The 20,677-nt window shown below is 44.0% G+C and overlaps 2 protein-coding genes across 6 annotated transcripts in view; both read left to right on the top strand.

Moving 5' to 3' along the window:
* Nucleotides 1–424: 424 nt before the first annotated feature.
* On the top strand, nt 425–13,809 carry UHRF1 (ubiquitin like with PHD and ring finger domains 1). 2 transcript variants are annotated; one of them, XM_052699920.1, is made up of 17 exons: nt 425–515; nt 1,374–1,536; nt 3,411–3,674; nt 4,370–4,533; nt 4,937–5,152; nt 5,976–6,082; nt 6,245–6,431; nt 7,417–7,540; nt 7,621–7,728; nt 8,546–8,650; nt 9,481–9,587; nt 10,131–10,293; nt 10,412–10,549; nt 10,917–11,022; nt 11,140–11,297; nt 11,578–11,676; nt 12,302–13,809. In XM_052699920.1, exons 2-17 carry the CDS (start codon nt 1,384–1,386, stop codon nt 12,446–12,448), a joined length of 2,346 nt encoding a protein of 781 aa, XP_052555880.1. In that variant the 5' UTR covers nt 425–515; nt 1,374–1,383; the 3' UTR covers nt 12,449–13,809. The 2 variants fall into 2 exon arrangements, with proteins under 2 accessions (XP_052555880.1, XP_052555881.1); XM_052699921.1 differs by lacking the exon at nt 425–515 and adding an exon at nt 2,698–2,945 and having other exon boundaries at nt 1,415–1,536.
* Nucleotides 13,810–16,121: 2,312 nt separating this feature from the next.
* Nucleotides 16,122–20,677, top strand: part of KDM4B (lysine demethylase 4B) — an 81,923-nt gene continuing 77,367 nt past the window's right edge. For 3 of the 4 annotated variants that reach the window (XM_052699919.1, XM_052699916.1, XM_052699918.1), the window contains exon 1: nt 16,122–16,263. The gene's annotated coding sequence lies outside the window, so the exon portion shown is untranslated. The remainder of the gene's footprint in view (nt 16,264–20,677) is intronic. The other variant, XM_052699917.1, reaches the window with a different exon arrangement.

Below are 20,677 nucleotides of genomic sequence, written 5' to 3'. Positions count from 1 at the left end.
AGGGGCTTGGAGCTGCAGGTCCCTGGAAGCCTCTCCCCACCACGATGGTCCCTCAAGCTGCCCTGAAACGTGTGCTACATGGTGGGCACTGGGTGGTGATAGTGTGGCCTGGAGTTATGGCGACTAGAGGGGAATGAAGAGGTGAGACTTTGGCTTTGTGGACCTGTCGGCGGGACAGTCGTGCTCCCAGTTTTATATTACGGGACACTCAGTGCTGCCTGTGCCATGGAATGCTGCGGGGCTGTCTGCTGCGCGGCTCTCCCGACCCCGCGCTCTCCGACCCTTCGCCCCCCCGGCAGTGCCGGTTTCCCGCCCGGACCTCCCTGCAGCTCCGCGCTCCCGGGAGGCAATGGCGGCCCCACCCCTCCCGCTCGTTCCCGCCAGCGGCGACCAATGGGCGGGCGCCCGCCGCGCACGGGGCTTTTCCGCGCCAAACTCCAAAGCCCGGGGAGAGAGCGGGCGGCGGCCGCGGCGCGCAGCGCGGTAGCGGCCTCCAGCACCGCGGAGCTACGCTGGTGAGTCCCGCTGACCCAGGCCTGCCAATAGGGTTGCGGTCACAATGGGGAGGGGACGGCAGCGGCGGGAATTCACCCTCGCGCTATGCCCGTTGCGAGCAGCGGCTCCGTGTTGGTGACAGCTGCTGGGAACTCGCAGCGCCCATCACCGCGGGGCAGGGTGCTGGGGAGCGACTCTGCTCCCGGACGCCGTGCGTAGCGCGGAGCTCTGGGGCTGCGGCCCCTGACCTCGCCATGGGGCTGTGCAGCGGGGGAAGCGCGGGCAGCGGGCCGGGCAGAGGACCGCTGTTGGCCCTCAGAGCTGCCAGCAGCCGCGGGTTGAGGCGGTGGGGGCCGCTGAGGGCTCCGTTATTTTTTTTTTCCGGGAAAGGAACGGCAGCGGCGCCCCCCGAGGGTGGTCGTGGGAAGAACGTTTCCACTGCTGCCCGTGGGGAGCGCCGCCGTTCTTGGCAGTAGGGCCGCGGCAGCCACTTTAAGAACTTAATCCTTCGCGCCCCAACCAGTGCTCCGCTCTAATTTGCATAGTCTCGCGATGTCTAGGGGAGGCCTCCGCGAGAGCTGAGAGAGTGTTTCAATTGTGGCGCGAGATACAATTGGCGCGCGGCGCCCGCCCGCAAGGCGTAGTGAGGCCCGGGTGCGAGCTGGGCCGTTAGGCGCGGCGGGGGAGGAGGCGGGCCTAAGGCACCGGCAGCCAATCCGAGCCGGAACCGGCCGGGCCGGCGGCCAATGGCGCGGGGGCAGCGGGAGGGCGGGCCGGCCGGGGCCGGGCTGGCGGCGGGCTGAGCGCGGCCTCAGTGGTCGGGGGGCTGCCGCGCCGGGCTCCGGCGCCGTCCTGTGACGCCGCGCTGCTCCCGTAAGGGCCGGCGCCATGTGGATCCAGGTGCGCACCATGGACGGGAGGGAGACCCACCGCGTGGACTCGCTCTCCAAGCTCACCAAGGTGGAGGGGCTGCGCCTGCGGATCCATGAGGTGTTCGGCGTCGAGCCGCACCGGCAGCGCCTCTTCTACCGCGGCAAACAGGTACGGAGCGCGGGGCGGCCGCGGGGCCCTCTCGCGGGGGGCGGTAGGGCTGTGCCGCTCTAGGGGCGGTGACATGGTGACCCCGCGCGGCCCCGCGCAGCGTTCTCCGCCCCCGCGGTACGAACGGGCGCGACTCCGGGAGCGCTGCAATGTTGGGAGGGGGTAGAGCCGGGCCAGTCCCGGGCTTTGTGTGCCGCCCCTCCCCTCCTGCGTTCCCTCCGTCCCATTTGGAGTGTGAGGAACCCAGGATATCCGCGGTCGCGGGGGCGGGAACCACTGGCCGCGCCAGGGGGGCTCCCGTGGGGCTGCGGGTCACTGACAGCCGCAGTGTTGCTCGGCGATGCGCGCCGAGGCGACACCAAGCGCTTGGAGCAGGCGCGGTCTGCCACTTCGCTAAGTTTGCTGTGTGCTCCTGCATCCTCTGTTCTGCGTGCGCGTTTGGGCTTTTTGTCAGTTCGTTGCAGACAGAACCGTTTACACTGTGTGGTCCAACCTCCTTCGATCTTCCTCTGCTGTGCCCATCAGCACTTTGGCTTTGGAATCGTTAGAAATGGTTACGTTTGAAGAAGTCAGGAGAAAGCTCGTTAGTTTAAAAAAAAAGTGCACCCGTTGCTGGAGGTGCACGCGCAGCTGCTTCCACCTTCACCAGGAGTGCTTTGCACGCTGTGGTTTGGCATCCTGGTGCGGTTCTCTGCTGCTCTGCACCTGCTGCCACATGGTCTGTGAGCGCAGCGCTGTGCTGCCGCCGTGCTGTCTCTCTTTAGAAGAAGCGGCGCGCTTTTGGTTCATTCTTGTGTATCGCAGTGAGTCTTTGTCTCTCAACCAGATCCAGCCCAGAGCATTTCCTGCATGCTCCGATTTCCAGGGATTGTCCTGTAACCATTCAGTGCCATAAATCAGAATTGAGATATCATACCGATTCCTGTAAAGTGTGAATTTTTGTGGCTTTGCTCTGTTTCCCGCTAATAGAGAACAAAGCTCTTGAATTGCAGCTTCTGGTGGTTTGGGCTGAAGGGGATGATCATTTCCTGTATAATTTTTTAGTCAGACCTTTTATGCAGCGAAGCTTTTGTCTCAGCTTCTGACTGTGCTGTGGCCTCAAGTGCAGTGTTCTTATGGCAGTGAGAGTCCTACCTGCCCTCTGTGCCCCTCTTTTTCTAGGAGCGAGATATTTATTTGACTCCATACAATGCCATACTTGCAAAACAATCCTTAAAATTGTGGAGGGTGTGACACTAAGACATGCCCTGCTACGCTAAGAAGTGGATGGACAGTTCCAAGTTGAAGTGAATCCTTGACTGTGCTTCCAATGGAAAAGCTGGAAGTCTGGAAGAAAGAACGTTCCTTGGTCTGTACTTAATGCTGCATTTCAGAGCGAGGTTCTAGCAATAATCTGGAGCATGCAGAATGTAAGGACTGTTCTGTGTTAATATTTGTATGATGGGATGTGTTTGAATTAAGGAGCTTGCATCAGAGTTCCTAGGTAATGTGGAATAATCTTTAAGTTTTGATAGGAAGTAGTGAATCTGTGGTTCTTTTAAGTTCTTCTCAGAGTTGCATTTCTAAGGAGTGTAGCAGTAACTTTTCCAGAACTCATAGAACACAGCAGTTTAATGTAGGTAAAAGTCCATTGCAGTATGGAAACAGTTTTTTGGTCTGTGGAGCCTGTTGGAGAAAAAGGAATGTTTTAAAATAGAATAACAATGTGTGACTATTGTGCAACTGAAGAACTGCCAGGTCCCCAGTTGTTAGTGGTCTTTGAGAAACGTGGTTGGTTTTGATGCATGAAGACAGTTGCAGCACGATGGATGGTTTTGAATTGGAAAATCTCCATTGAATTCAATAACCAGATGATTTTGATGCTTTCCCTGCAGATGGAGGATGGTCACTCCCTTTTTGATTACAGCGTTGGACTGAATGATATTGTTCAGCTCTTGGTTAGACAAAGCCCAGCAGTGCTTCCTGCTGTGAGTAAGGAGAAGGATTCAGAGCTCTCTGACACAGACTCTGGCTGTGGCTCAGGTCAAAGTGAATCCGACAAAAGCTCTCACAATGGAGAAAGTGTCATGGACCTGGAGGGGCAGCCCAGCACGGCAGCACAGTCTGACTGGGCTGGCCCAGGATTTGGCCTCTATAAGGTGAGTCAGTGAAGAACAGGAGTTGCTTGGAGCTGTGCTTTGGGAGGGAAGGGGTTTTTCTGTGGTTGAGAACTTGGGAAAATCTTTCACGATACAATTGTTTTTTTTTGTTTATATTTTTTGAACTTTGCAACAGCAAAACAAAAAAAAATTCCAATAAACCCACAAACTAATTAAATGCAACATGTTCTGGGTTAAAATAATTATTTTTCATTTTCCCCTTTTAATTAGAATTACAGTATGTGTTTAAAAAAAAGAAAAGAAACACATTACAAGTGCTTGCATTTGTCAAGGCCGAAGCTTCCCTGAATGGACAAAAGGAAATTCTCAACCAGCTGTTCAGAATCATTTTACTTCTGTTTCAGTGTTTTTTATTACAGATCTAGTGTTCTCTTTGTCAGATTATGAGCAAGATGACTCTGAAAGCCTGTTGTAGGTTAATTAATGGTTTGTACTAGATAACAAGGCTTTTTATACGTGCTAGTATATAATGGATTTTTAGTTTGACAGGATCAATCAGAGGAGACCATAGGGGGATGCATGTTGGGAACAGGAAAGTAAAGGAGATCTTAAAGTTAATTGGTTAAAAATCTTGACAGTAGTTAGATAGAGAAGGTTAAATTTTCAAGTAGATTGGAAAATAAATGCTTACTTTGAAAATGACTTTGGTGAGCTGTATACTTTGCTTTATATAGATCAATGACTTGGTTGATGCTCGTGATATGAATATGGGAGCATGGTTTGAAGCCCAGGTTGTAAATGTAACCAGAAGAAAAGCTGCAAGTGAGAGTCGTGCAGTTGCTGATCAGCAGACAACCATTCCTGAAGAAGATGTAATATATCATGTGAAATATGAAGAGTGAGTTTTGTTGACTTCGTGGCTAATAAATTCATTTGGATTGTGATGTCAGTGGGGAATTTGATTGTATTGTAGAGATCCCTGAGGTAAAACAGAACTGGGCTAACACAGTAATTGTATGAGTTAACCACATTAACCGTAAGACAAAACACATGGACTAGAATCACGTTTTTAGAGATATGAAATGCTATTACCCAAGTTTTGAATGGGTTGCAATACTAATTAAGTTAGGCTGCTCTTTTTAGCTGTGACTGCGTAGGAGGAGTTTTTATTCTATCCAATATTCCAGTTTGTGGCTTCAGTTCTTAAATCAACTCGTCTAGGTAAAATATACTGTGAATAAAGTGTGATGATGAATCTTACTTTTTTTCCCTGACCTTCCATGTCTACCTTCTGACTCAAGTTATCCAGAGAATGGAGTTGTGGAACTGAGTTCGAATGATGTACGGTCTCGTGCACGGACTATCTTGAAATGGCATCAGCTAGAAGTAGGACAGGTGGTGATGGTCAACTACAATCCTGATGAACCAACAGAGAGAGGTTTTTGGTATGATGCCGAGATCCTGCAGAAAAGGGAAACAAAACTGATCAGGGAGATAAATGCGAAGATATTACTTGGGTAAGCAATTCAGAACAGAAATGTAGGATAAATGGAACTCTCCAGCTCTACTTAAGCTTTCATGAGGTCTGAGTGACTGCAAAACAAACAAACAAACAAACAATGCAAACGAATCCTGGAAACAAACAAACAAAACCAGCAACAGAAATGCTGAGGAGAGATGGAAAACTGAACTGTCTTTTGGGGTGATTGAGTTAAACTGGAGGAATTGAGCGCTTCAGGGAATCACAGGGCATACTGATCTGTGGATTCGCATACTGCTGGGAGAAAAAGCCCCATATTTGCTAGGAGGTGAAGAATTTTCTGTTTACTGTATTACCTAGTGGTTTAACAAAAACTTCAGGGTAATGTTTTGTGTTACATATGAAAATTTAGCATAAGCCTTCACTTTATAAGGATGATAATCTTCGATTCCTTTCTAACGCGTACATATGAAGAACTCTCAATTTATGTTTCCTATGATAAAAGTACATTTTCAGAGGGTTGCCAGAACATTCCTTCTTCCTCTCACTGTACTTATTTTGATTTTATAAAGGAGTAGAGGATTTCAGTCTGGTTGTTATCAACAAAAAAATATTTCAATGACAATTTCAACTCTACCAGTACCTAAATTTTCAGCGAAGTAAAAGGAGCACACTTCAATTACATGGAAGGATTCCATGGTGATACTGTCATACTACTGTTATAGATCACTTGATGCTACAATGGGTTTTCTTGAGATACAGGACTGATGTCAGATCAGTTTATATTACCGATGTATGTGAGCTGTGAATTCATACTGTATGATACTTTCTGAATTTTGACTTTTATCAACTTATTGTAGGGAGGCTGGTGATTCTTTGAATGACTGCAGAATTAAATTTGTGGATGACATTTATAAAATTGAAGAACCAGGCAGTGTTTGTCCAATTAGTGCCAGACCATTGAAACGTGAGTATTGTATTTTTCTCACACGTACTGTTATCTTATTTTGTGATGTTCTCTTAATAACGTCTGAGCATCAGAATTCTAAAACACGTGCAGCTGTGATTCCTCTGACCATTTGTAATGTATCTTCGCACTTCCTGGAGTGTTGTTTCTTTTTGCTAACAGGACAAAGTGGACCTGTGTGTAAAGCTTGTAAGGACAACCCAAACAAAACCTGCAGGATCTGTGCTTGCCATATCTGTGGGGGTAAACAAGATCCTGATAAACAGCTCATGTGTGATGAGTGTGATATGGCTTTCCACATCTACTGCCTCAACCCTCCCCTTAGTAGTATACCAGATGACGAGGACTGGTAAGTTCTAATAATGCTGTGTGGTATCATTGTTGCCATCTAGACTGAGTAGTGAGTAAGGACTAGGGCTCCCTCTTAGTTGGCGAGTGATTGTGTGAGGTGAAGCGTTGTGCTACTTTTTTGGGTGTTCTGAGTGTGTTGAGCTTTTTATTTTGTTTTTGTTAGGAAACTTCATAGCTTCTCTTGAAAATCAGGTCAGTGAGAGTATTTTTTTTAGGACAGTAAGCCAGTGGCTTTCAAACTTTTTTCCCCTAGTTTTGGGACATACGTTTCCTCAAAGACAAATGGAAGTAACTCATAAAGTAATGCTTCCTATTTATTTCCATGGAAACTACAACAGTTACTAAAAGCACAGCAACACTACTTGATAGAGCAAGTTCTAGGCCACAAAAAACTGTTTCACAACACAGTCACCACCACTAGATGTGCATTTTTGTTCATTTGGCAGGCACTGATAATTATCAATGGATACAGTTTTTTCTGCACAGAGAAATTCAGTTCAAACCCTTTTCTTCATTTGCACTTCCACGTCAGACACCATTTTGTCACGCTGCTCCTCTGCTGTCATCTATCGCATGGCAACAAAATGTAACGGGATATTGGTGGGAAGATTGCACCTCTACTGCCATCCCACCGACATCCACCTCTTCTGCTGTGGGCCAACGTGAAATAAGATAGGAGGTGTTACTTTGGAGCAGCTGTCATGTGGGAAAATATATGGTTTTATTTCATGTATAACATGCTGAAATGGGATGCAATAATTTTTATGACACAGATGATTTCTTGACATGTGCAGTGGTTTAGAAGATGGTGCAAGGCCACTAACACAGCTAACACAGATCCAATTTGTGTATGGGGAGTTGCTTCAGTGTCCTGTCTCTGTTCATATGGGGAAACTGTAACATTATAACTCTATTTTTGAGACTCTTCTCTTTTGAAATTTAAGCTTTGCTGCTTGTTAACTTTTTTTGGTTTATGAGTTCAGGTATTGCCCTGAATGTCGAAATGATGCAAGTGAGGTGGTTCTGGCAGGAGAGAAATTAAAAGAAAGTAAAAAGAAACAAAAGATGGCATCTGCTAATTCATCGTCGCGGAGAGACTGGGGCAAGGTCAGGTTTTATTTTTGAAGAATAGCGTTGGTGTGTGTTTCCTTGTAATTCTTGGCTAACTGGTCTCCCTTTTGAAATAGGGCATGGCATGTGTTGGTCGCACAAAGGAATGTACCATTGTACCCTCTAACCACTATGGACCAATTCCTGGTATTCCAGTTGGCACCATGTGGAAGTTCAGAGTTCAGGTATGAAGCAGAATCCTGGTCTCTTACACTATCAGAAAAGTGGGAATGATCTCACTCTTACATGTAAAACCTGAAATGGTTAATATTAGAAGTATATGTCCCTGGATATGTAAATGCAGAAAGGAAAGAATTCTGGCTTTGTATTGAGTGTTCTACAGCTAATGTTGCATTGTCCAGGCCTTTCAGGTGTGGGTCTTTTTTGATGACTTAAAATCCAGACCAAATGTATGTACTTCCAGTTTTTTGCCCTGGAGGTGTGTGGTATCTCCCCCTTCTTCTGACGTTAAGTCTCTCTCAAAAATCTGGATATATTAAACAGCTTTATTGTCCTCTTACAAACGGTCGAAAGAAAGCTGTGAGCTACTCAGACTTTTTCAAGTAGGTTGTGAATGCTGCCATTGTAAGTCTTCAAAGACTATTACCCTTATGTTGTTGTAGTACCTGTTGTTACTGCATGTTACTGTAAAATTCCTGGGGTTTTCAATAAGCAATCTAGGTTGGAAAAATCAACGTTTCTAAATTCACATAATGAAAAGTATCCTTGTGCACAATTCACTGGAATACTCCATTGCTTCATTTTTGAAAACATTTTTCTTTCTTTTATCTGAACATTTTGGGAGGGTGGTGGTGAAGACAGTTTCTCTCTGGAATATATGCAAAGCAAATGTGAAGTAATACTACTATTTTAGTTCCAAGACAAATAAGTGATCATGTTGCTTGTGGTTTGTTGATAGCAGTTGCCTATCAAACTTATGGATTGTTTTTTTTATTGTGTTTTTTTTTTTTTTTTAAACTTAATCTAATTTTCCTCTTCCAGGTGAGCGAATCTGGTGTTCACAGGCCGCATGTGGCTGGGATCCACGGCAGAAGTAATGATGGTGCTTATTCCTTAGTTCTGGCAGGAGGCTATGAAGATGATATAGTAAGTGGATCTTTATTATTTATGTCTGAGAATCAAACTGACTTGCAGCTATGGTCATAATTACATCCTACATTCTCTCAGATGTTTCTCCATTCCCACGACAGTTATTTAGAATAAAATAGGTGAAGGAAGTCTCCAATCCAGGAAAATCATCTGTATTAAGTTTAACATCTATATGTCAGCTTTTAATCCAGGAGTTCTTAGCTGTATTTTCTGGGTCTCATCAGACTCTGTATGTGCTGCAAGATCTAGAACAAAACCAGGGATAGAAGTGCTACTGCTGAATATATCTGTTTGTTCAGCTAGCCAAATGTAATCCTTATCAGGCTTTCCCAGCCTGTAATGCTCATTCTTACAGTTCATCAGTGTAGTACTACTCCCTGACTCCTTCCCCCCGAATGCCCCTTTGAACCTCTCACGAAACACCTATGAATGCAGAATATATCTCATCTACTGTTTTGAGTCCTAATTCATGCAGCAGTGTAAGTACCAACGCACAAGTTAAATGATCTTTCTTCTAGAACACGCCATGCGCTTCCACACAGGTTCTGTGCAAGTGGTGTGCTACTCTCTTGGCAGAGGCCTCTTTGCACTTTTCAGGTGTGATGACACAGCAGTTGCAACCCTGATTTCTCTTCTGCTTTTCTCAAGAGGGAACTACACTTAAATGGAGGAATTATCTTTCCTTTTTTTTTTTTTTTTTTTGTTTTTTTGTTTTTTTGTTTTTTTTTTTCTAGAATGCAATGTTATAGCTACTTGATTAAAAGACTTTTCCTTCTTGTATTGAATTACTCTTGTGAATATGTTGAAACAATCCATGTGTGTTTCAGGATCACGGGAATTCCTTCACATATACAGGGAGTGGAGGTCGTGATCTTTCTGGAAACAAACGTACAGCAGAACAGTCTTGTGATCAAAAACTCACCAATATGAACAGGTTGGCAACATTTACATTTAATTTCTAACCTAGAAGCTGGCAATCTGTCAACTTGAGTGTTTGTTTGTACTATCTGTAATCAAAAGAAACTGGCTAAGTGCAAAAACTACTTTTGTAGGCTGCAGATCAGCTGTGCAGTGGAAATGTTTTTTAGAGTGTACTGTACAGTTGGACTAGATGATCTTGCAGGTCATTTCCAACCTTGCGATTCTGTGATTCTATAAATGAAATACAATAAAAAACGATAGTCGTCTCACATTCAATATTGGCTCAAACATAAGAACAGAGCAGTAAAATAGCATAAACATGTTTTTGGTAAGCCAAGCTAAGGTTCAGCACAGTGACAGTACACTGCTACTCTTTGTAGTAATAGCACCTGAATGTGTCAGTGCAGTGTTGAGTAAAACAGTGTAGTTGAACTCTGTAGTTGAGCTCTGTAGTAATTGGGTTACATATAAGTTCTGCTTTGCTTTATCTTCCGTTTTTGATTCTGAAGAGTTCTGTCTGGTAAATATGCTAACTTGAATGGACTTTTTCTTACAGAGCTTTGGCTCTAAACTGCAGTGCTCCCATCAATGACAAAAATGGAGCTGAAGCTAAGGACTGGAGAGCTGGAAAGCCAGTCCGAGTGGTGAGGAATGTAAAAGGAGGCAAACACAGCAAATATGCTCCTGTAGAAGGGAACAGATATGATGGCATATATAAGGTAAGTAGGATTTGAATCTACTGATTTAAGAAAAGAGAATTTGCTTATGGCAAATAAGTTTTTATAATGTCTGGTGGACTTGAACGTGGCTTTTTTTTTTTTTTTTTTTTTTTTAAAGGTTGTGAAATACTGGCCTGAGACAGGGAAATCTGGATTTCTAGTGTGGCGTTACTTGCTTAGGAGAGATGATGAAGAACCTGCTCCTTGGACCAAAGAAGGAAAGGACAGGATGAAGAAGCTTGGCCTAACAATGCAGGTGTGCTTCTAGAACATCACTGTGGTTCCCTTGGAGAACTTGATGGATAGCAGGGCTTTTTCTATTATACATTGAGGATAACCTGCTCTGCATTGTGTAAGATTCTAAGAATCAAGAGAGCCCGCTTTAGACTGAGGGGGATTGAAGTGCTTTCGATCTTATGGGTTGTTTTCCTTCTTACATCAGGAGATTAAATGGACAAAACTAATTTTCTTTTAGTGAATTTTTGCATCCTAGCGCTTTGGAAGAACAGTGTTCCATTATTATGCCAGTTGCTCCAGGAATTACCTTTCCAACCTGTAATAGACAGTAAGTCTATGAATTGGCATATTTACATTGGATGCTTTTTGGTTTTGTTTTCCTACAGTATCCTGAGGGGTATTTGGAAGCCGTTGCAAACAAAGATAAAGAAAATAATGGAGATGATGAGTTTGATACTCCAGGGAAAGGAAAGAGGAAAAGAAAATCAGCAGGTTTGTGAAGTAGGCAAGTGGATATAGAAAGCCTTGTAGGTCTTTGTGCATTTTACTAATCTTGTTTGTTTGATTTTGGTTTTGTTTTTTGTTTAAAGTCATTCTGTTTTCTTTCAGGAGCGGAGGAAAAGGTCCTTAACTCTCCTTCAGGGACTCCGAAGAAATCAAAAGTTGAGCCATACAAATTGACGTCTCAGCAGAAATCTCTTATAAGAAATGATGAAGCCAATGAAAAACTGTGGAATGAAGTACTTGACGCTCTTAAAGATGGACCGGTAAATCATGCTTGTCATTCCTGAAATAAAGTGATGGTTAACTTATCCCTAGATATAAACTTCTTGGCTGTGCAAGGAAGTAGCTTCAGATTGTTAGTATTTTTTTTCATTGTGGGCATCCACAGCATAACTTTAAAGCACTGGTTCGTACTCGTATTTAAGACCAATAGGAAGGAGAGGAACTTGCTAATTTTTTTTTTTTTTGTGTGTGTTGAGCTTTGTAGAAAAATTGCTTGTATCTTTCATAATATAATAAATAGTTCAAATGTTTTCTTTACAGAAATTTCTAAATAAAGTTGAAGAGGCTTTCTTGTGTATTTGCTGCCAAGAGGTGGTGTTTCGGCCAGTCACAACTGTATGCCAACATAACGTGTGCAAGGTGAGCAGTTGGTGCAACTCTCCTGTTAAGCAGTTGAGCCAACAAACCTTGAACTGACTCGTTTAGTGATGAGATTTTGTTTTGACTCAATCTTTTAGCAGGATTCAGGTATTTATGTGAAAACTTGTGATTTGATAATAGTTCTTTGGCACATAAAAGTTGATGCTTTAAGGAAAACTCCACTGCTGTATTGCTACTATCAGATTATTTTAAAAGAGGGTAATGAGAGCTTATCTGTGGATTGAGTAATACTGCTCAGTGACACTGGAGTCAACAGTGTTACAAAGCATATGGGTTTTTAGTCTGTTTCTCCTTAGAGGTATGATGTGAACTGTTCTTATGGAAGGTAGAGTAGTCTTTAACATTTCTACCATGCCCTTAAACACTGTGTCCATGACAAATGTGCTCTGAAGAACATGGACTTATTATAATAGTGGTTGCAATGAAGGAAACTTTCTTTCCTATGACAAACCTGGCAGCACTTTGGGGCTTTCTCAGCTCTTGTCAAGTACCTAGGGGGAGTTGGATGTAGAAGGAATCTCAATTTCCAATAGGGGCTGCGTAGAATAAGCGGAACTGCAAGTCTTTCTATTCTTGACCAATTTCTTTATTCATCCTTCACCAGGATTGTTTGGATAGGTCCTTCAAAGCTGATGTGTACAGTTGTCCAGCCTGCCGCTACGACCTTGGCAAAAATTATACCATGCAAGTGAATGAAACACTGCAGACCATTCTAACTCAGCTCTTTCCTGGATATGGCAACGGGCGGTGATTCCGTAAAGCACTTCTAATTTTCTTTTATTCAAACTTATTAATGGATTTTACATGGGCTTAATTTAAGAAAACAAACAAAAAAAGTAGTTGGTGTTCTCCCAGACCCTTAAAAAACAACAACAAAAAAATACCCAACATATTTCTTTAAAAAAACAAACAAACAAACAAACAAACAAAAACCAAAAACCTGAACCTTCCATATGTCCATAGATTTTGGTTTTTTTGTTCTAAATGCTGAACTTTGTACAATTATTTGCCCCTCAAAACTGCCATCCATCAGCACAGTTTATTATATATATATTTTTTTTTAATGGGGATTTACAAAGTGCTTCTGGTAAGGCTGCTGACAATTGTGAAAGTTTTTCTGCTTTTTCTGTCCCTTCTCCCCACCTTTTTATTTTTGTTTTATTCAAAAAAAATGGCTTGGTTGCTAGAACAATCTTCAACATTTGGGATTTGGGCATAAAAGTAGATTTGTGCATCACCCTGGCAGCATTTTGGTGTGTAAGATGGTTCCTGGCTTATGACTTCTGTTTTTCTAACACAAGTGGGTATTTGTTATTTTTTCAATAACTGTTTTTATACATTTGACAAAACTTATCAAAGCCATTTCCTGCTAATTTTGTATGTTCAAACAAACTACTGGCTTATAGTCAAGTAGTTAGAGCAATATGAAGTACTACCTCAGTTGGACTTCTTATTAGGGAACTATTTGTTCAGCCAGATTCTGTTTTCTGTCCTGAAATGCCATTATGGAATATACTAAAGCCATTCTTAAGTGCCTTTTTTCTTTCTTTTTTTTGAAATACTGGGCCCAGAATCACCGTATATATGTATTATCTTTTTTCATAAGCACTGAATTGTTTAAACCTGCCAACCGGATTTTGTTCTTTGAGTAAAATATAACACTGTAGCTGTATATGATTAGCATGGATTTGCAAACTTTCAGGTTTCCTCCTAATGCTAGGTGTGTGATGGTAACGTGAATTTATATATATATATTATTTTTTTCCCACTGTGTTTCTACCTAGAAATGGAGAATAATTAATTTTGGAACTTTGGAAACATTTTGGTTATTGTATATGACACCAGTGAGGCTTGCTTTTGTGAATGGATTGTCTTTTTCTAACATAATCAAAGTTTGCAGTTTAATACCTCAGCAAGACAGAGATGTTTTTAATCACATTTGACTGCAGACAGACTGGAACAAACGTGCCTGGTTTTGTTTTTCTTTACTCTTACAAAATTATAATGTTAATATGTTAGGGGAAAAATGTTTTATAGGCTTTTTGCTGAATTTGTTAATTTTTGTACAATGTGCAAGTTGAAGTTCTCAAAATAAATATCTTTTCAGATGAAGGTGTTGGCTGTTCTCCTTTAACTCTCTGAAACAGGTTTCCAGACCTAATTGCTTGTGCAGGACTTTTGTATTCATCTTTCATTACTCTAAGCCTCTTTTAATTTTTAATACTTACTATTTTTCACTATAGAGAAATAATGGAAAAACTACTTTGATATTCTTGTACTCAAAATATTTCATAGTCAGCACTGGAGAAAAGTATATGGTATATTCAATTAAAATACAAAAAACAAGATTCTGAGCATCTCTTCAACTTTCAGGGGGTTAACTTTTTAGTTAGATTTCCACACTACTATAACCCAAATGTAAAAGATACGTTTTTTTTCCTACTCAAATGTAGCTAAAATAAATGGAAAAAAATATAGGCATTTAAGATGTTGCATAATTTCACAGCTTTGGTTTTCAAACGTTGTTTAGTTGCCCCCTTTAAGTTTATTTTAAGGTTAGTGTTAACACTTAAGCATTTCAGTTTCAGGTCTTTAGTTTCTACTGAAAACATTATTCTACTTTTTAGTCTAAGTTGTGTTGAGAAGAATTGGTGGGTGGGAACAGTTCAGGAAATACGTATATTTAAGTGGGATCTGTTGCAATTGACTCCCCTAGTATATTGTTTCTTATAATTTGGATTTTAAAAAACAGTTTGTTCTTCCATATAAATTTCAATTGTACTGTTCTGAGTTTTTGTTTATATAACATCAATTAGGATAATTCTACTGCAAATTAGATGCTTTGTAACTTCGGCTTGCAGATCTCAAAACAGAGCTCCACTAGCAAAATTACTGTGCTATAAGATGAGATAGTGCGTGGCTGTAAATGAGGTTTGCCCTGGGTTTTTTTGGTTTGGTTTGTTTGTTTTTAGTGTTAGTAGAATGGTGTTTCATTTCCTGTACAGACTTGTGTATACTGGTACTGTGTATATTGGTTATACATATTATAGAGTAAAAATCTAGTATGTGATTTGGTAAAGTAACTGTTTTACAGATAAAGAACCAGAAAGCAAAAAAAGCGGTGTTGAAAGAACAGCATAAGGATCTTTTATTTTGTGAATTCCCATCCTTTCCTAGTAAGTGTATGAAGTCTGTGGTCTGCATGACTTAACTGCATATGAATTAAAAAATGCCTGATACTTCATCGTGGTAGAGGTCTGTGATGCTGTAACTGCTGCCAGTTGGGGCAGAGTTCTGTGCTATGGTGACTGCGGGAGGCAGTCAGTGCTGGGCAGGCTGCAGGCACTCATCCCAACCTGTAGCATCTCTGCAGCAGATGGGCAAAAGTGCGGTTTGGATGGGCTCCTTCCAGTGGCTAAACTTCACTGTGTGGCACTGTGTGGGAAAGTGAAGTGTTGGTAAAGCACAAAGGTGTAAGGAATAAACTAACTGGGAAGAGGTACAGTGTGAGTAGTTACAGTTAAATGCTTTCTGAAAGTCTAGCTTATGTAGGATGGGGAACCTAAAACCTGTTATGGGCTCCTGCTGAGGAGCTGATTTCACTGTCTCCTTTGCCTTCCCCAGGTTTGAGCCCTCTGGGGTTCTGCCTTTCAGCTTAGGTGAAAGGTGTAGAGCATAGCCAGGGCTGTTTCCAAGCACCTCCGTTGTGGCCCAACAGGTGTATGCAGGTGAGTGCCCAGAGTCTTTTATGGCAACGTGGCTACCTTGAAATGCAACGTTCTGTTTTTAACCTCTACTACAGCGGTATTGCCACTGACGACTTCCTCTGACGGGCACCCCAGTGAGGAGCTTGAAAGTAGACTGCACAAGGGCCTGAGCTGGACCTCATGGTAAGACCACCCCAAGGGAACAGCGCTCAGGGCAGAGAACCCGTCACGGCCCGGTTCGCGCCTGAGACAGCGCGGCCCGCCGGGGGGAGGGGGCGGGGGGGCAGCCCCTCCCCGTCCTCCATTGGCGCAGGGCGACCGCAGCGCCCCCCCCTCCCCGCGCGCTGCTGTGCGGCTCCTCACGTACTCGCCGCCCCTCGCCCCGCCGGAGCGCAGGCCAGCGACGTACTGACCGGCAGCCCACTCCGCCTATGGACGGCCACAGTAGACGTCTTTCGCCCAATAGCAGCAGAGGGTGGGACACTGTCTTCCCGTTGCCGCTTCCTATTGGCAGGAAGCCGCTGAGCGACGGGAAAGCCACGGGCTGATCAGCCTGCTGGTGGGCGGGCCGTCCATCGGAGCTCTCCTCCAATCGCTGCTCGCGCTCCCCTTGTTGTTCGCTGCCCGGTAACTCCACGGGCCGTAGGCACCGTCGTTCACCTGCGCGTCGCCCAATCGAGCCGAAGGTGGAGCCGGCTTCACCCAATACGCGTGGCGAGGAGGCGGGCGGCAGGTGCTGGCCCAGAGCGAAGCGCTCTTTTGCCGCCCCCCTTCCGCTCTGCCTGTCGCCGGGCCGCTCGGGCGCTGCGCTGACGGCAGCTGGGGGCCGCCGCCTCCGAGGGGACCGCCCGCGGCTCAGGTACCGCCGCCCGTCGCGCGGGGTCTTCCTCCGCCGCCTTCCTCCGCCGCCTGCGGCTCCGCCTCCGGGGCCGCGGCGCTCGGAGCCCCCTGCGCCTCAGCGCTGCCCCTCGGGGCGCCGCGCTCCGGCCCTCGGCCCTTTCCCTCCGTTCCCGGTCCCTTCCCCGCGAGCGGCCCCTCCCCTGCTCGTCGCGGGCCCGGCTCTGCCTTTCGCTTCCGGACGGCGGCGTGCCGCGCCTCCTCCTCGTCGTCGTCCTCCTCCTCCTCTCGGCCCGGCCCAGCGGGATGCGGCCCTAGGCCTGGCCCACGCCTCCTGGCCCGCTGCTTTGTCCCCGCGGGGCTCAGGCCGCAACCCGGCCCGGCGCTGCCGGTGGCTGCGCGCCGCGATGGCGAGGCGGTGCGTCCGGGGCCCAGCGGGCAGCGGAGACCTGCGGCGCGACGCCCAGTGTTTTATTGTTATCTTTTCAGTAATTCATTTAACTTCTAGAGACTGCCAAATTCTGGGGCCGAAAGCAGGCTTTCCTCCCTTCTCGGTATAAATACGCCCGTGTTCATGCGCGGCCATCCCTGCCGGCATCGCTGAGCTCGGTTCCTCCTCCTTCTCGCGCAGCGACACGAAGCGGCGCGATGGGCCGCTCTGCTGCTGTCACACTGCTGACCTCCCCCGGCCTTTGGTTGCATGGCTGCCGTATGTTTAATTTTCTCTTTAAGAAATAGGTAGAACCTGAGTGAGGTTCTATACTTTTGTGATGTACGCAGTGAAAGGTGAAACCGTTCAGGAAATTATCTGAAGGTGGCAGTGAGGCTTTCCTTCTGCTCTGCCTCTGGTTCTTTAAGATGGGACGGGTGGCTGCGTTGGAGCTGGATATATTGTAGCAAAACTCCTTTAAACTAATTTGTTTTGCAGGGTTAAAGCCCCGCTCAGGTCTACTTTTATGTATGTTCTCTAACTTTTATAGTTTTTTAGGAAAGCTGCAGTAGGGAATGGGTGCTGCTCAGGGACACCAAGTGTTCTTGTGTTTCTGAGACAAAAAATAGTGGGTTTTGGAGTGTGACCAGATAGTCTTTTTGGCTGGGCAACATAAATAACCCATTGTGTTACAGCAAGTTAGACTTTTCCATAGTTACTTTCCTTTAACCAGAAGAAGTGAGTTTTCAGGAACTCTGTCCGTTGGAAACCTAACAATGTTTTCTTTTTTTCTCTTTTCGCACACAGTAAATCACTTCTTTCTTAGGGGCATCTCTATTTTTGAGGTTTATGCCTATTTCCTTGTATTTCTACTGTTCTGTTAGCAGGACTGCAATTACTAGAGCTCTTAGGATTACAGTTTAAAACTTAGTTATCTTTTGGCAATTACATAAAATGACTGCTGGAGTACATGTGGGTAATTGGTTCTGTGACAGTAAGATCCTAGTTCTCCACTTCCCCTGTAATAAATAGAGAAGATTGAGACAGGGAGACACAGAGCCTGAAAGAATCCGTTAATTCCATCTTAGAAACTGTGGGAGTTGCTCCTGTGTGCAGTGTATGTAGGTGGTGCACTTGATTCTTTGCTGCAGAGCAACTGTTTTTGGATGATACACTGAAACTTCCATTGCCAGGAGTGTCTTGTCCAATTCTCAGTAACGAGTTGTTACTTCTTTTTAGTTCCCTGAAAGGAGATAGTTCACCTAACCAGCCTAGTGAGAGCAGCATGGGCATGGTCCTGTGAGCCAGAAGTTTGTTGCAGCAGGAGATTAGAACATGCGGGTGAAGGTGAAGAGTTTTTGTGCAGATCTGCTGTTCCAAGTTTGACATATGTTTAAGTATATTAAGTAGCATGTATTTATACTTAAAGACTTCACATGTGTAAGAAGTTTAATCAGCTTTTGGTGAGAAGTTGATAACAAAAGACTGGGAAAATTGCACTTATTTGCTGTAGACAGTGCTGATTGTTGGTCTCAGGAAGACAATTATCCTAAACTACTCCTCAGTGCTTGAAACTGTTAGAGCAAAACTTACGGAAAACTACTTCCAGTGATACAATTGGCCTTGCCATTTAAAAGACAAAGCAGAAGGATTTGCTTTACAGATTTGCAGACAGTGGGCTTTGTAAATTCTCAAATGTGGGTAAGTTGGAGTCGGTTTTATGTAACAGGAATCAAGAAATTTTATATGGTTTGGGAAAACCAGTTTGTCCGGCCCCACTGGGTGAGCGTGTTGGCTGTATATTTCTTTGTGTGCTTTATCAAGTGATGTATTTTTGTTTTCTTTTGGAGTGCCCAGCTCTAATACAATAAACAGTCTGTTGTCATAGTTAAGTATAGTTAATGTTCAGAATTTACATCTCGTTTTGAAAAACAGGAAAGTTCATGCTTAGAAATAACAGCACTGACTTGCTGCAGGCTTACCTAACATCGCGTAACACATCATGAAAATCTCTTTGCAGTTAGACAAATTAAAAACTTTTATTACCTTTTAATTTCTTCCAGTCAACGTAGAGAACTACATAGTAGAGATTTCTCATTCCTTCTGACACACTTTACGGTATTTTGTGCTGTTGAAATGGATGTGGAGGGCCCGTTACTCTCCGTTCATTGTGCCATATGCAGTGTTACTTGCAATACAGCATCTGTTAACTTCAAAGATGGATGATGGCAGAATATGTCACTGCCAGCAAGGGATTTGCTTTGTGGATTTGGATGCCATCAGCATGCTCCGTGGTTGTGCACGGCGCTGCTTGAAGTGATTGTTTGTCATCTGTGTGGGAATCAAAGGTTGGTTTGTCACTGACGGCGCACTGAAACCTCTGGCTATTGCAGAATATTGGCAATAGTGTTGTCATTGTATGGAGGCTTGGCAATATTAATGTTGTGATGGTATTATCTGTATAAAGTCATTGTGGCATGAGGGTTATTTTTTCCCTTTTCCATGTTTTTCAGTAAATAGATCACTACTTAGCATGTTTTTAGCTTTCCTTTGGACCGAGTATGTCCTTGTCACAGCTTATGGGTATCGTCACTTACTACCATGGCTTAATTATTGAAGTATTTGTGTTTTCATTCAGCGAACTGTTTTGTTTCATACCTTAAGAGCTCCTCCATTGCATCCTTACTGGATGGCTGCTGACACAGGAGAATGCATTTGTGTCCCCTTGTGCTACTTGTGCGTTACTTTGTTATTTTGAATAAGATCTTTAGTCTTTATATGCGTCAACCAGGGCAGAAATGGCTTGCAGTCTTCATTTATTTTTTTTTTATGCTTAGCTTCCTTTCTGTTTCAAAAGAATTTCTTGAAATCCATGGGATTGTTCTGTTGTTTCCTAAACCATTTGGCAAAAATACTGTATTTGAAATCCAGCCTGAGAAGAGGACATTGGAAGTTGGGATGTTCAGGTGCTTTCGTGAGGAGTTCTGATGTTCCTTTACAGTTTCTGATGTGTGTTCAGAGCAGTGGGGAAGGTTTTGGTGGACCTCTGTGGTTTGCTGTTGTGGATAAGCAGTTTGTGTGAATGAAGGTTGCCACATTTATTCCCAGTTCTGTGTTGGCAAAACAAGCAGTGCTGCTTTGGCTATGGTGTGAGTTAAGGTTTGGGACTGCAGCTTTGAGAGGGGAGAACTGAGCTTGAGCTAGGACAGATTGAAGTTGTCAAACACTGCCTTAAAGTACCTTTTTTTCCTCCCAGCTCTGCTCAAATATAGGTTCTAAACTTTCACTCCTTTGAGTCACAATTTTAAAATGGATGTGAAGTGTATGCTTGGAGCCTATTTCTTGTTTTCCCTTCTCTGTGTGAAAATGACCATGTAAGTTACTTACAGTGCAGCTGAGGACGGATGTTCTTGTTGAAGTGCTGCTGCTCAGTGCTGCTTTCCTACTCTGCCTTCTGCTCCATCTCTTCCTGGAGATCAGTTCCTGGTGGTGCAGCTGCTCCTAAGCTCAGAATCTGGGTCAGTGTGTCATACCCACTCCATGCTGAACTTATTGGTACCTTGTGCCAAAAAAAAAAAAAAAGCAACCAAGTTTCCAAGTTTTTGATTTTATGTTGGCAAAATAGCAACATTAATTAGAGCAGTATTCTAAGCAGCTAATTTGTTGAAATTCTGCCTTATCCAGATAAGACATTGAGTGAGCTGCTGAGACATATATGTATGTGCGTGTTTTTTTGTTTTTTTTTTTATTCCCTCAATATCTGGAACTTTTCTTGCCTTGTTTTGGACTGTTTATCTTAGATGGTTTTCTACAAGGCTGCATAATTCCCTGCTCTTTCGTAGCATACTGAGCTGTAGAATTTAATTTCTCAGCTGCTAACAGCAGATTTACTGGTACTACAAGTGTAGCAATGTTTGTTGTCTGCACTGATTAGGTGGAGAGTCAGTAGGTTCAGCGTTCTGTAATAAAAGAGCAGTCTGGCTGCAGAGCACCAATAACCCTCGTT

The sequence above is a fragment of the Tympanuchus pallidicinctus genome, unplaced genomic scaffold, assembly GCF_026119805.1.
Source record: "Tympanuchus pallidicinctus isolate F22 unplaced genomic scaffold, pur_lepc_1.0 scaffold38, whole genome shotgun sequence".
Classification (NCBI taxonomy): Eukaryota; Metazoa; Chordata; class Aves; order Galliformes; family Phasianidae; genus Tympanuchus; species Tympanuchus pallidicinctus.
The sequence above is the reverse complement of the archived record's forward strand: the minus strand, read 5'-3'. Positions and strand labels throughout refer to the sequence as shown.

Excerpts from the sequence above, each read along its gene's own strand:
- UHRF1 (XM_052699920.1), top strand. The coding sequence starts at position 1,384 with ATGTGGATCCAGGTGCGCACCATGGACGGGAGGGAGACCCACCGCGTG. Across the intron at positions 7,541-7,620 it reads CGCGGAGAGACTGGGGCAAG|GGCATGGCATGTGTTGGTCG; the intron begins GTCAGGTTTTAT and ends CTTTTGAAATAG. Across the intron at positions 10,550-10,916 it reads AGCTTGGCCTAACAATGCAG|TATCCTGAGGGGTATTTGGA; the intron begins GTGTGCTTCTAG and ends GTTTTCCTACAG.